At 37.0% G+C, this 12,864-nt stretch overlaps 1 protein-coding gene across 1 annotated transcript in view; it reads right to left on the bottom strand.

The window, feature by feature from the left end:
• The window catches only part of VPS13B (vacuolar protein sorting 13 homolog B), a 429,974-nt gene that overhangs the window by 89,729 nt on the left and 327,381 nt on the right, over positions 1 to 12,864 (bottom strand). Inside the window, exon 36 of the mRNA XM_062490506.1 lies at positions 5,768 to 6,175. Within this exon, the coding sequence (XP_062346490.1) occupies positions 5,768 to 6,175 (408 nt within the window). The remainder of the gene's footprint in view (positions 1 to 5,767; positions 6,176 to 12,864) is intronic.

Genomic DNA, 12,864 nt, shown 5'->3' with positions numbered 1-12,864 from the left:
GGTCCAGGCTTATTCCAGTCTTCTCCCTTCAATTCTTCCTCCTTTGTATACTTCTCTATATTCTCATTTGTGCCAGCATGGTCATTAAAGTGTACTTGTCCAGTGAGCCAGATGAAGGAGTCAATCTTGCTGCAAACTTTTCCTTATTACTGGGTTAGTTTTCAGAGAAATGATTGCCCTGACTGAACCCAATGATCAGCTACCTGAGTAACTGAGCTAGCACAAGGCATCGGGTGGAAATGTGTGGCTATAATAACCTGAATTTCCTATGAAACTGCTCCTTTTGTCTGGGCAGCAAGCTGGTGATTCCATACCATAAAAATATAACTGACATGGAAAAAGAAGAAACATGACAGTATATTGATAATTTAAACAGTTTAAGGAACTGGTCCCTAAGACTGGAAATGACACCTGCGTTCTATACCTCACACTGAAAAATGAAGATTGAACTGGAAGAACATCACAGAAAACAAAATGTAAAAAGAAAACATCCAGCTTTCACCGTTGTATCTATTTTCTCATGAATTTAAACAATCCGTTAAATTTATTTCCATGTAAATACTTTATCACCTAGTACTGCCATATACAGCACTGGGATCTCACTATCAAAAGAAATTCCAGTCTCAACAAATACGTAATTAATTTCACAATAACAGCAGAAGAGATTAAAAACCCAACCATACTTGTTCTGAATCAAATTTCATCTGAAATACTTTTAAAACTGAGTTACTCAGACAGCAAATGCAGTTCTACAAAATTAGTGCACACTGTTTTGAATAAACAACCTACCAGGAATTTTTTATTCTTTTTTTTTTTTTTAACTCTCAGAAGTTAAGGTGCTAGTTCATCAGTAGCAATTCTGAACCCTATTCCAAAGTATCAGTAGGGAATCTGACCAGGATTAATAGTGGTACTCAGTCCTGGGATTAGATGGTGTCTTGTTTCATGGATTTTAGGCCATCTGTTCTTCCCTCCTACATTATACTCCTGCAGAACTATAAACGCACCTCCACCTCAGGGACTATAGAAAGGAATTAGAATTCTTCTGCTTTTCATTATCACAAGATTCAGTAACTCATTTCATTGTCAGGATAATCCCCTTTTACTCTTTATTTTGCGCTTGCAGGATATGCCAAAATGACAAATAAAATCCCAGATGTTGGAGACCTGATGAGGTCTCCACCTTTCCTTGAGTGTTGGGTTTAGGCTACTTGGGACACGGTGTCAAATCTGACAGGACCCTGATGCCCACACCCAATATTCATTAAGGTTTGTTAGTGATTTGTATAGCTGTCTACAAGCTACACTTCCACCTCAGTCCTCAGTGGCCATTTAAATATTTAGTTTGTCCTCTGGCTTTTACTGACAGAGAATTAATTTCCTATTGTTCAAGTGTTGGAAAGAGTTTATATTTCTTTCTAAAAGTAACAAACGCCTTCTGGGTGTTGTAAATGGCTTGTTACTGCTGCATATTATTTTAGGTAGTCATATCTAATTTAAAGTTTTATTTCCCCATGGGCTAACTTGCATATCTGCAGCATCCAAAGGCTATGACAACGCCTTAGCAGAGTTTTCTCGAGGGAGTTAGTTAACTCCAAAGTGAAGTTTGGTCTTTGCGCTATACCAATTCATATCTGCATTTAATTTCCAAAAGTTCTGTAAAGTATCTCAAGTATGTAATTATTCTCAGCTTTAGTAAAAATACTTCCAATTATCACAAGCTCAAATAGTGTTTATTCCCCCCACCCCCCCCCATTTATATGCTAAAGTAATCATCTCTACATATGGGACAAAGGACTGGGGAATTCTGTGTATGATCTTTGGAATATTTTATATCCGTAACTCTCTCAGTTCAGACTCTGAGCAGCACGACTTCCCTCCCGTGTCCAGCCAGAGTAAAATAAAGTTCCACTGAGAGGCTACAGGCTTCTTGCCGTGTTTCACTTTGGGGAAAGAATGGTCCTCAACTTCTCTTAATTTATCCGCTCTTTTGGCAGGTACGTAGTGTTAATTTCAACTACAAACCTAAACTAACTGAAAGCCATATGTTTAGAACTGCATTCTATTTTCTAGTATTTCTTGCTAAAACTTATTTCAATTCTAATACCCTGTGACAGTTAAGGAGTGAGCCACACACCTCAAGCACTGTACCAAATTATCTCAGATCTGACTGGGTACATGGGACTCAAGCACTAAGCATTTGTGGAAGATGCCACATACTTCAGAGGACAAAAATCACTGAACCAGGTTTAAAACAGTTCTTGGAGTTGGGGTTTTCATCAACAGTACAAATAAGCTGCCAAGCTAAGTTTTTGTATTTCAAAAATGGGTACAAGTTTTAACTTGTAACTCCAAGCCACAAAATATAAAATTATTAGAGATAATTGTTTTATTGACAAAGTCCTACCCTTAACTGAGGGCATCAGGAAAACTGGTCACCTCTTTTAAAGTAATTTTTTTAAAAGGGATTTTATTTTGTTTTATTATTTTTTCTTTTTGTGCCAGTACACTGCAACACAGCCTATAACAGTATTACTTTACTAAAACCAAAATACTGAGTATTTAACCATGAGTACAGAGGGGAACATAAGTATTCTAACAGAAATAGTAACCATGTTGTTATAAGTAACTGTTGTACTAAAACCTGAAAAATGTCCAAAAAATGAAGTCCCTTGACACACTGAAGGTTTGGAGTTGTACAACAGCGCAGCAGGATATATAGAAATAGAGGTGTTTTAGTTTGATCCAGTTGCAATGTGAGTGTTCAACACTTACAATTAATTTTGTTAGAAGTGAAATCATTCAACTAATTAGCCCCTCTGCTTTTCAGAAGCTAAAACTTTTTAGTTTTGTAAGAAATTCAGAAGAAAAATGAAGCCAGAATGCCTTTAGTTTCCATGATTAAATCAGTAAACTCTAGAGGGAAAAACTGATAATTAAAAAAAAGTTGGATAGCAAGCTTTCTTCTTTATTTCAGCTGAGAAGAAATGAAAGCAATACACAAGGTCATGCACTCTTATTTTCCCGCTATAAGGGAGGAAAAATGCTGACAAAATACAGCTTCGCAAGGTTTTTTTTGCTCAATAATTCCTAGCAAATAGGGTTCCTTACAAAACAACTTAATCTCCTGCATTAAAACTCATCTGGAAAAGGGGTCGTTTACACTGTTTATAAAACACTGCCACATAAAACGTGTAAAAACCCATATTTCACTAAAAATAGCTTGCGTAAGTAAGGGATTAGAGTATTTTCTACTGCTATAATTGTTCCTTTGTAGTTTTTTCCATGATGTTTTTGAACAGTGTTTTTAACTATGTTTATTAAAGTCAGCACATCAAAAAGGATCAAAGAGTAAACTAGTGAGAACCAAAGAAACCCCAAGCGTATTGTGTTGTCTCACTGGGGAGTTATGCAGATTCAAGTAAACAAGTGCAAATTGTTGAGGTTTTAATGAAAATTTTCTACAATTATTGTATCTGAAGTCATTCTATATAATAACATCTGTACAGCAGATGGCCATACTGTACAAAAGGCAAGCAATGCTCCTTTTTCTTCCTCTGCTTTAACAGTACATCTGAGATGACTACTTTTGTCATTGCACTTAGCTTGGTTCAGCAAATAATTCGTAAAATGCAGCTGCTGCAGATGGTCACAATAGTTACTCGACTGTAAAATCAAAGACACAGTGAAGTATTCACATATTAGTTTCATTCTATTAAAAAAACCCTCTGACATTAACCCTGTTCAGCTCAAAAGGTGCATCTATAAAACCTTTTATAAAAAGTACAGTAGTGAAGAACTGAGATATTTAAATGCTCCTTCCTCTCAAGACACAGCTACAAACTTTAAAAAATTGAGTTAGCTTGCATAATTTCTTTGTAATAATAACACAAATCTAGTTAGCAAGCATGGTATTCTTCTAAAGGATTTTTAACATAAGATTATAATACCATTTCCCCCACACTGAGTATTTTATCTTCTCTCCTGAAGTTGTAATTTCCACTTTGGTTTCTACCACCATTTTAATTGCAGATTAACAATTGTAAAAAAAAAAAAAAAAAAAAAAAATCCAAGCAATTTCTTAAAAGATTTTTTTACAATTTCAATCAGTTTTGTGGAAGTGTGTATTTTGCTGTCTTTTTCTCTAACTAAAACTTAATTTATTGCACCATCACAACTATATGCAAAACCTCATGCAGAAGTATTCTTCTTTTTATAAAATAGAGATAAAGAATTTTTAACTGGAAAAAAATGTGAAAAGCATCTGTTGATGTTTATTAATTGTCTGGTTATGGAAGTTCTTTATATAGAATAACTAATGTCCATTTTCATTAGATTTGACATCAGTATTGCTCTACTTCACAATGCGTGCCAGACTATGACCATACTGAAGATTCATGTACAGCTTATAACGCGTAAAATAAAGATTGATTTCCTCAGACTGCCAGAAGAATTAAGAAACAGAACTTCATAGCTGAAAATGTTTCTGAGGCTTAACGTGCAAGGCAAGGTACGTCCTCCTTCTGGGAGGATGAAAACCTCCAGGGTAAGTGAAATACAGTGTGAGTTTGCCAAATTGCTTTACAGAACAGACGGAGCAGCCCAGCTTTGATGTATTGAAGCATGATGTGGACACCATTACGTACCATGGGACAGATAATGCATAAATGATACAGGGGAACCGATGGAAGGGAAGGGGATTATTACACAGAAACAAAACTAAAACTATTTAAAGCACATTCTGAAGGCTTTTACTCAGTTGCAGTGCCTTCTATACTAGACTTATGATCCGAATGGAAAAACGTGGGAACACAGGCATTGTTCCTGCCTGCACTGCTGTTTATTAATGGATAAATCAAAAGTTTCAGGCCCTGGCACTTTCATGGGTTTTCATGTCCTATGAACCTTAAATTTTTCATTTTTAACTCTTAAAACAATAAAGAAAAACTGAAACTTGCTGGCCTAAGGAAAAATATTTCTGACGAAAAAGAAATAAATCATGACCTCAATTGGCCAGCAACTTGTTCCTCTCAGCTAGAGACTGTTTTACCTCACAAGCTACTCATCCAACTACCTACATCTGGTTCATCTCCACACCATGGAAATATATAATCTTATTAATTTTATTGAAATACTAATAAAACAATTTACAGTGACACTCAAAATATCTCCATTTCAACTGAGTCTCTGGTATCTGGTTAATTGTACCCGAGGTGCAAAGTTTCCTTGCAGTGCTTCAGTAATGAGGCCAGAGTGCCTGTTTTCCCTGTGTGACTCTCAGGTGTGCAGAGGAAACATGTGAAAATTGAAAACTTCATAAATCTGGAGGAAAATAACAGCATGACCCAATATTTACATAGTAGCACCTGTCAGGGCTCTGAACAATTATTTTTACATTTTTTTAAGACAGAAACAAAGATCCTAACAAGAAAATCTGGTTACAGAGCGAAAACTGTCAAATTTTTGCCCTTTGAATTATGTGCTAAATTATCAGAATACCAGACGGGCGATTCCAATAGCAAGAATTCCATCAATAAATTAGTAATTACAAGCTAGGGATATTAACAACAGAATTAATCATTCTTGGGTGCTCCCTCGCAGAAAGGAAAACTCATGTAATAGAATGTATTAGGGATTTGCTATTTTCTGCTGTGGATTTATGATGTTGGCTGAACAGCTCCCTGCAATGCCCCACACTTTGAAACCATCACTAGAACACCCCTTACACAAACCAGTAGTTTTTCAAACTTTAAAAAAACCCTCTTACCTGTAGTTTTATGTCCACTTTTAATATTCAGGCTCCCACTGAGGTTTGAGAAAGAGACTAACAAAGAAGGTTTACTGGGGTGTGGGATGGTTTCCATCAAAACAACCATTTGAACGGTGTGAATGGAAATTTTCTGGAAGCAGGAAAGGGCTTGCCACAGGTTTTCTTGCACTGAAGCCTTTTGCACAGTGTTGGTGTGCACTGCAGGTAGAAAGTCCTTTGTACTGGGGTTTCTGGATATCAAAGTGACATCCTCATCTGGAACAATGCCAGCTGATGAAGCAGCCTCCTTCCTGAGAACATCTTCATTTGTGGTTATGATTTTCTTCAAGAACTGGTTTATTTGGTCAAGTCTGGCAAAACTTAGATTTGCCTTTAAAGGTTTTGATATGTCCACATTTACATCAGCTGGAGGGGAGAATAGGAGAAAGAAATGTGATAAGGTATAGTGCAATTATTCAAGCTGTGTGCAAATATTAGGCATTGAGTGGAAATAGCTTTCCCATCATATTTCTACCATGCTTACATCAATGTTAAAACATAATGAAACAATATTTTTAGCAATAAATCTGAATTAAAATATAATGAAAAATACTATAAGCAACTGCCACTATATACAGTTTTAAAGGAAGAAACGTGGCATGATGTGGATTTTCTCTCTTTTTTTCCCAGGGATCACCACAGCTATCTGAAAGACACACACTTTGAATGTGTAGGAGGATAGATATAGTAGTTCCTTTGTGTCAGAATAAAAATATACTTCACATTCTCTTGAGTTTTATATCCAGAAGAACTTTTTGACTAAACTCCAAAGCCAACAGAAAACATTTTCAACACATTTAAATGAGTGAAAAACATGTGTATTGTGTTGTTTCTTACACAGCTCATATGAAGCAGTCTTCAATGCATTTTCAAGATGAAATGTGAAATAAAAAGCAAATACAAAAAAACTGAGATGTGTTTAGATTTTTCGTTTTCCAGAGAGATTGGAATAATGTATTGCTTTTAATTTTTTTTCTTAAATCATTATTATTTTTAAAATGTTTTTCATCTCCTCACCAAAAAGGATTTTGGTGTTTCTCAGACTATTAAGACACTCAGAGAAGGTTTAGGAATCACAATTAATATGAACAACATTGTTAATAGCGGTATCTTGGTAGCTGAGATGTAGGAATTATTTCACAGATAGGAAGCAGGTTTTTATGAAGCCTGAAACTTATTTCTGTGCTGCCGTATCAGTATGTAACAATTCCTTACAGAAATCTAGCTTTTAATTTAGTTTCTAGGATTTTTCATTTCAAATTCAGTTTCTGATCAGTAATGACACAGTTGTTCTGGTTAGGGGAAAATTGCTTTCCCCTTTGCTATTTGACTGCCACTGCCCCCTCCCCATGAACCAAAAGTGATTAAAATTCTGTGCATATATCTAAATAGAATAAATGTTCAAACAGCACTACTTAGTTTTGAGTTTCGTTATAAATATGTACAGGAAACGCTATCTGTTGAAGGTTTTACACAGATAAATGAATATTTAATAAAAACTTGTTTCAAGTTGTCCAGGATCACATCTTACTCAGCACTGATGCAAACTAATGAGCTCGAATATCCCATTCTTTAGGTAATTTTTTACACCAACGGTAAATGGATGTAAGGGCAGAGTTTCAGATTTGGTTTTAGGCACAGGTTTATACTAACTTCAGAGAATCAGAGGCACATGGCAAAGTACTTTTCTGTTCCCTTCCTCCCAAAAATATCTGTCACATTTTCTACAAAGATAAGAGAAATTTATTAATGGCTGTGTAAAATCTGTCATAGCTGAATTAAAAAAAACAAAGCAATGTTAGAAAAATGTCTGTAACACTCCACAAGCTCCAGCCAACTGAAATTTAAGACTGAAAAGCTATTTTTTACTTAGAACTTTAATTACTGGTTTTCTGAAAATGCTTTCTCTTGCATTGAAAGCCTTTCACACTAAACTAGGAACTGGCAAATCATTACCTAATATGTGGGCCTAGCAGGAAGGCAAGTTCCAAAGCTAGGAAGCTGGGCATTAGAAGAAAACAGAATTGGAAAGGTCTGTTAAACACTGGAATTGGCTGCCCAGGAAGGTGATGGAGTCACCTTCCCTGGAAGTGTTCAAGAAGCAACTGGAGATTGCACTCAGTGCCAGGATCTAGTTGGCACAGTGCTGATCAAAAGTTGCACTCAATAATCTCAGAGGTCTTTTCCAACCTCAGTGAAGATTTTCAGGCATCCAAAATCACATAAGATCAACTCAAAAGATTTTTCAAAATCCTTATGTACTAATTTTAATTAAAACCATGGGAAGAAAAATATCATAACACTTTGGAAAAACTCCCCACACTCTTGGCACTTGGAATATCCCGAGACTTGCCTGCCTTTTATGCAGACATCACTGGGCCTCTCCTTCCTTTGAATAGAGAAAGGAGTTAGGAAGAAAGTAGAGACCCTTGTGACATTATGATGTTAATTAATTCAGAATACTCAGATGCAAAGGAGTGTTTTTCAAATGAAATGTTAAAAACCCCAAACAAACAACTGCCTTATTAATTTAATTTTCTGCCTTAGTAATGTAGTAATAAAGGAGCAAAATAGAATAGATGTTATTCATTGCTTTCTGCTAAATAATTAAGTTTCTAAGTTAGCAAAGGAGGACCCTTACTCCTCTGTACAGCAACTTTCACATCTAATTGTTTTATCTAATACACATCTAATTACCAGCACTTTCCTATGGTAATAGGAAAAGAAGAGAAGCCCAGAAAGGGGGGGGGGGGGGGGGGGGTAGGGGGAGGGAAATAAGAAACCTTCCTGACACTTAAAAATTTCTTAGACCAAATTGACTCAGCAGGTGCCAAGGGCTTAACCCAAAGCTTAACACACCCAAACTGAGTGTGAAAGATGGAAAAGGAGATGAACACGAAGGCAGAAGCTGTTTTGGGGGTTTCCTTCAGCCAGGGCAGGGAAGATGCTGGGCACTGGTGCAGTTCAGTGGTGGAACATACTTTGCACCTGGACCTTTGGTTCAGTACTGCTCTTGGCCACTCATCCAAGAAGGAAATAAAAAAAGGGTCAGCAGGACACCACAGAAATGCAGATGACTTCCCTCTTTTCCGTTTGGAAACTGCACATGTCACACAGAAAAATCTTTTCATGACTGATAAATGGACAAAGTTTTGTATCAAGTTATGATTATCCAGTATATCAGCCTTGAGAGAACGTTGTGGCAGCCAGAAGCACAACTACAGAAAACGTAACTTTGGAACCTTCACTGCAAATATTTTAGCTATCTCATAATGATATAGGTTATTTTTACAACGGGTTAAAGATCCTGTAAAGAGATTCTTGAGTATTTTAAGTAGAACATTCAAAAAGAAAAAAATAAACCCCACAATTGAGCAATCTTTAGTCTCTGACCTCTTTTATGCTTTATCCTTAGCAATTCAAAAAAAAAACCTTTAACATTCCTTCTATGGAAAATATATTTAAGTGATGGACAGACCAATGAAAACTGATGAAATATGAAGAGCTATTTATAGGAGTTGATTAAGATAGATATTCAGCAGCTTGAGTCAAAATGGGTAAAAAGAGCTTTACAATCTATGAGTCACACAGATCCAACTGGAATAAAATCTTTGGGGTGCAAAATCTAAGTGCAATAGTTTTTTTAGATTATTTTAAACACCTTGGCAAGAACAGCACATAACACTGCAGATTCTATACTCATAGGAAAACACAGTCTTCCTGTAACTCAACTAACTCTGAATTGCATCAGAATCAAGACAGAGCAAAAGGTAGCTCAAAGTCACCTTTAATTTCTCAATTACATCAGCTTCTCCTTTGCCTATTAGTGACTGGCTACCAAAATTATAACCCAATGCATTCTTTAGATTTATGATGTATTTGCAATAACTTATTTTTGCCAGGTGTTATCTATTTCCAGAAAAGAAAAAAAAAGTGAAAAAATGACTGTGCTCGCAAATAGATTGCATCAAGTGAGTTATTTCTGTTATGCTTAAAGCAAATGGAACTAGTTGGTATCAAAGCAATTTTTGATTGCAGTATAGCATTTGAGTGTTGAATTTGAATTGCTCTTTCTCTTCCTCAATTTCTTCACTACTTCTCTTTAGATTACCCAGTAAATCCATGTATTTCAAATTTTAGTTTCTAATTAGCCTTCACAACTTTCTGAACAGCAACTAGGAAACAGAATGATGAAATAACTAGTGAGTTAAAAGGAGATTAGATAAATATAAATAAGTTACCCTTATTATATGCTCCCACCACACCAGGAGATGACTTAACAGTGGAGGAAAAAAACACTTTGGAATAATGAAATCAGAGAGGGAATTCAGGTCCCAGAGGCGATTCTACGGAGTTTTATGTTAATGTACACCTTGTGGGGGACCAAAATCAACTGGAATAGTTTCCTGAAAACTGTTTCCAGCTATTTTCTCATTTTAAAAGTTCCAACTTCACTTGACCCATTAGTCATCATATTACTTACATTTATTATGTATTTTGAAATCTATTACAAAAAACCCAATGGATTCAATATGGCCTGTTTGAACTAAATCATAACAACTATAAAAGAAAACCTATGAGCAGCATTCTGAAATTTCTGTCTGAAACAATTTCTTTCTTTGTCATTTTATTACTTAGAGCTTCAGATAAAAAAATTGCAGGGTTATAAGTATTGTACCCTTGTTCTCTGCAACATTCAAATTTGTACTGGGAAGATATAATTTTCATCTGTGAACTTGGGATAATGATATTACTCAAAAGGACTTTTTATTTAGGTGGCTAAGGATGAATAAGCAGCACAAAAATAACAAAAGCTCCTAGCATGTTGCTCCAGATACATTCCAGCTCTTACTGGAGCTGGAAGCTTCACTGGGCTTATTCTAATATATGCCATAAGTTAATGTACCCAATGTTACTACTTCTATGACTGAAAAACTACCATAGTGTTTTCTTAAACTTAAATACCAGAAAGTAAATGCCATGAAAATTAGTCATAAGCTGAATATATGAACAGGCTGGATCAATGGGCCAAGTCTATGAGGTTCAAGGAGGCGAAATGTGAGTCCTGCACTTGCGTCACAACAATTCCATACAGTACTACAGGCTGGGGGGAGGTGTCTGGAAAGCTGTTTCTTGGAAAAGGACCCTGGGTGCTGGTTGACAGGAGGTGAACATGAGCCACTGTGTGCCCAGGTGGCCAAGAAGGCCAATGGCATCCTGGCCTGGATCAGCAATAGGGTGGCAAAAGGACCAGGGCAATTACTGTTCCCAGTACTGGGCACTGGTGAGGCCACACCCCAAGTGCTGTGTCCAGTTCTGGGCCCCTCACCAGAAAAAGGACACTGAGGTGCTGCAGAGTGTCCAGAGAAAGGCAATGAAGCTGGTGAAAGGTCTGGAGAGTAAATCTTAGGAACAGCAGCTGAAGGAGCTGGGGTTGTTTAGCTTGGAGAAAAGGAGGCTCAGGGGGGACCTTATTGGTCTCTACAACTTCCCAAAAGGAGACTGGAACCAGATGGGGAATGGCTTCTTCTACCAGGCAACCAGCGACAGGACAAGAGGAAATGGCCTCAAACTATGCCAGGGGAAGTCCAGTTCAGGAAGAATTTTTCACTGAAAGGGTGGTCAGGCATTGGAACAGGCTGTCCAGAGAGGTGGTAGAGTCACCATCTCTCGAAGTATTCCAGAAATGACTGGACACTGCACTTAGTGCTATGTCAAAGGTTGGACTTGATGATCTTGGAGGTCTTCGCCAACCTTAATGATTCTATCATTTATAAGACTGGGATCTTTTTGAAGACTGAGAAATGTTGAAAGGTGAGAGAGAAAAATATGCCATTTTCTAAGAAATGGTTCATTTTTTATAACCTTCATTCAGCAGTGGATCTTTTACTTCTCACACTAATACAGAAAAGACCTGATCTTTCACCTTGAGGTTGGACATGGATCTCACTCTCCCTTTCCCCAAGGAGGTTGTAAAATATTAAACTTCTTAATAAATAGTATTTCTTTAGAAAAAATTATAATTTATCCTAAACTCTTAAGATTATATAATTTACTAGTCCTAAACAGCAGAGGAGCAGATGATGGCATGAAACATTTTACCAACAGTGATATTCGTTCTCCCTCAGCCACGCATCCTGATGTAGGGACCTTAAACAAAGGAAATATGAGGAAGGTAAAGGTAATCTTGAGCCCTGATTCTGAATTGGACTCAGGGTGGCCCTTCAGCAAAAGGGTAATGGCTGAACTGCAAAAATTAGATTTATAAAAATAGGAAAGAGACATTCAAAGAAAAGACCAATTGTACTGTTCTCAATTGTCTTGTCAAGCATCAAAAGAGACACAAATTAAGGGAAATTGAAAAGCAAGAAGAATCCAAACGAATTGTTTTTATCCTCTAATTTATCATTCCCAATTTGGATCAAGGCAAAACGAGGAAGAAACTTGAGACAAGGCTTCAGAGACCATCTGCAGTCCATCTTGCATTCTGCTTCTGTGAGACAGATGCCAGTTAAGTCTAGAAGAGACTGGTAGTCACTGCTGTCTGTGTGCTGCACCCCATAGAAGCAGCTCTCCAAGGCCAATATGGAAAACTAGAGCTTTCATGGAGCTCATTCACCCTGAGCTGTGCCAGGTGCTCCCCAGTGGGAACAACACCTACTGCCATGACCTAGTGTGTCCCTGATGTTACATGAAGGTGACACACGGACATTAATAGCTCCAGCTACCCACTGCCCAGCCTTGAGATCTCAGATAAGGCTCAGAGGGATGCAATTCTATTAATTTTTTAAAACCGTCACAAGTAAACCAAGATAAATTGTTGTAGGTCGAGAAGCCCAAAGATACCATTAATAAACAATGGATGGTTACTGCTACTCAGCTGACTGAAATTAAGCAACTGTGCAGCTACCAAATACAGCTCAGGAGTGTGTCAAGGGCTGGGTGGTGAGGCCAAAAATTATAATGGGGGCATCGAGAGGCACTATCATGAAAGAAAAACCTTGGCTAAGGGAAACATTAACTCTCAACTCACTCATCAGGGAAGATGAAGCACA

Source organism: Cinclus cinclus, chromosome 1, assembly GCF_963662255.1.
Source record: "Cinclus cinclus chromosome 1, bCinCin1.1, whole genome shotgun sequence".
NCBI classification, from domain to species: Eukaryota; Metazoa; Chordata; class Aves; order Passeriformes; family Cinclidae; genus Cinclus; species Cinclus cinclus.
Note: the sequence above shows the minus strand (reverse complement) of the source record. Positions and strands in the feature narration are given on the sequence as shown.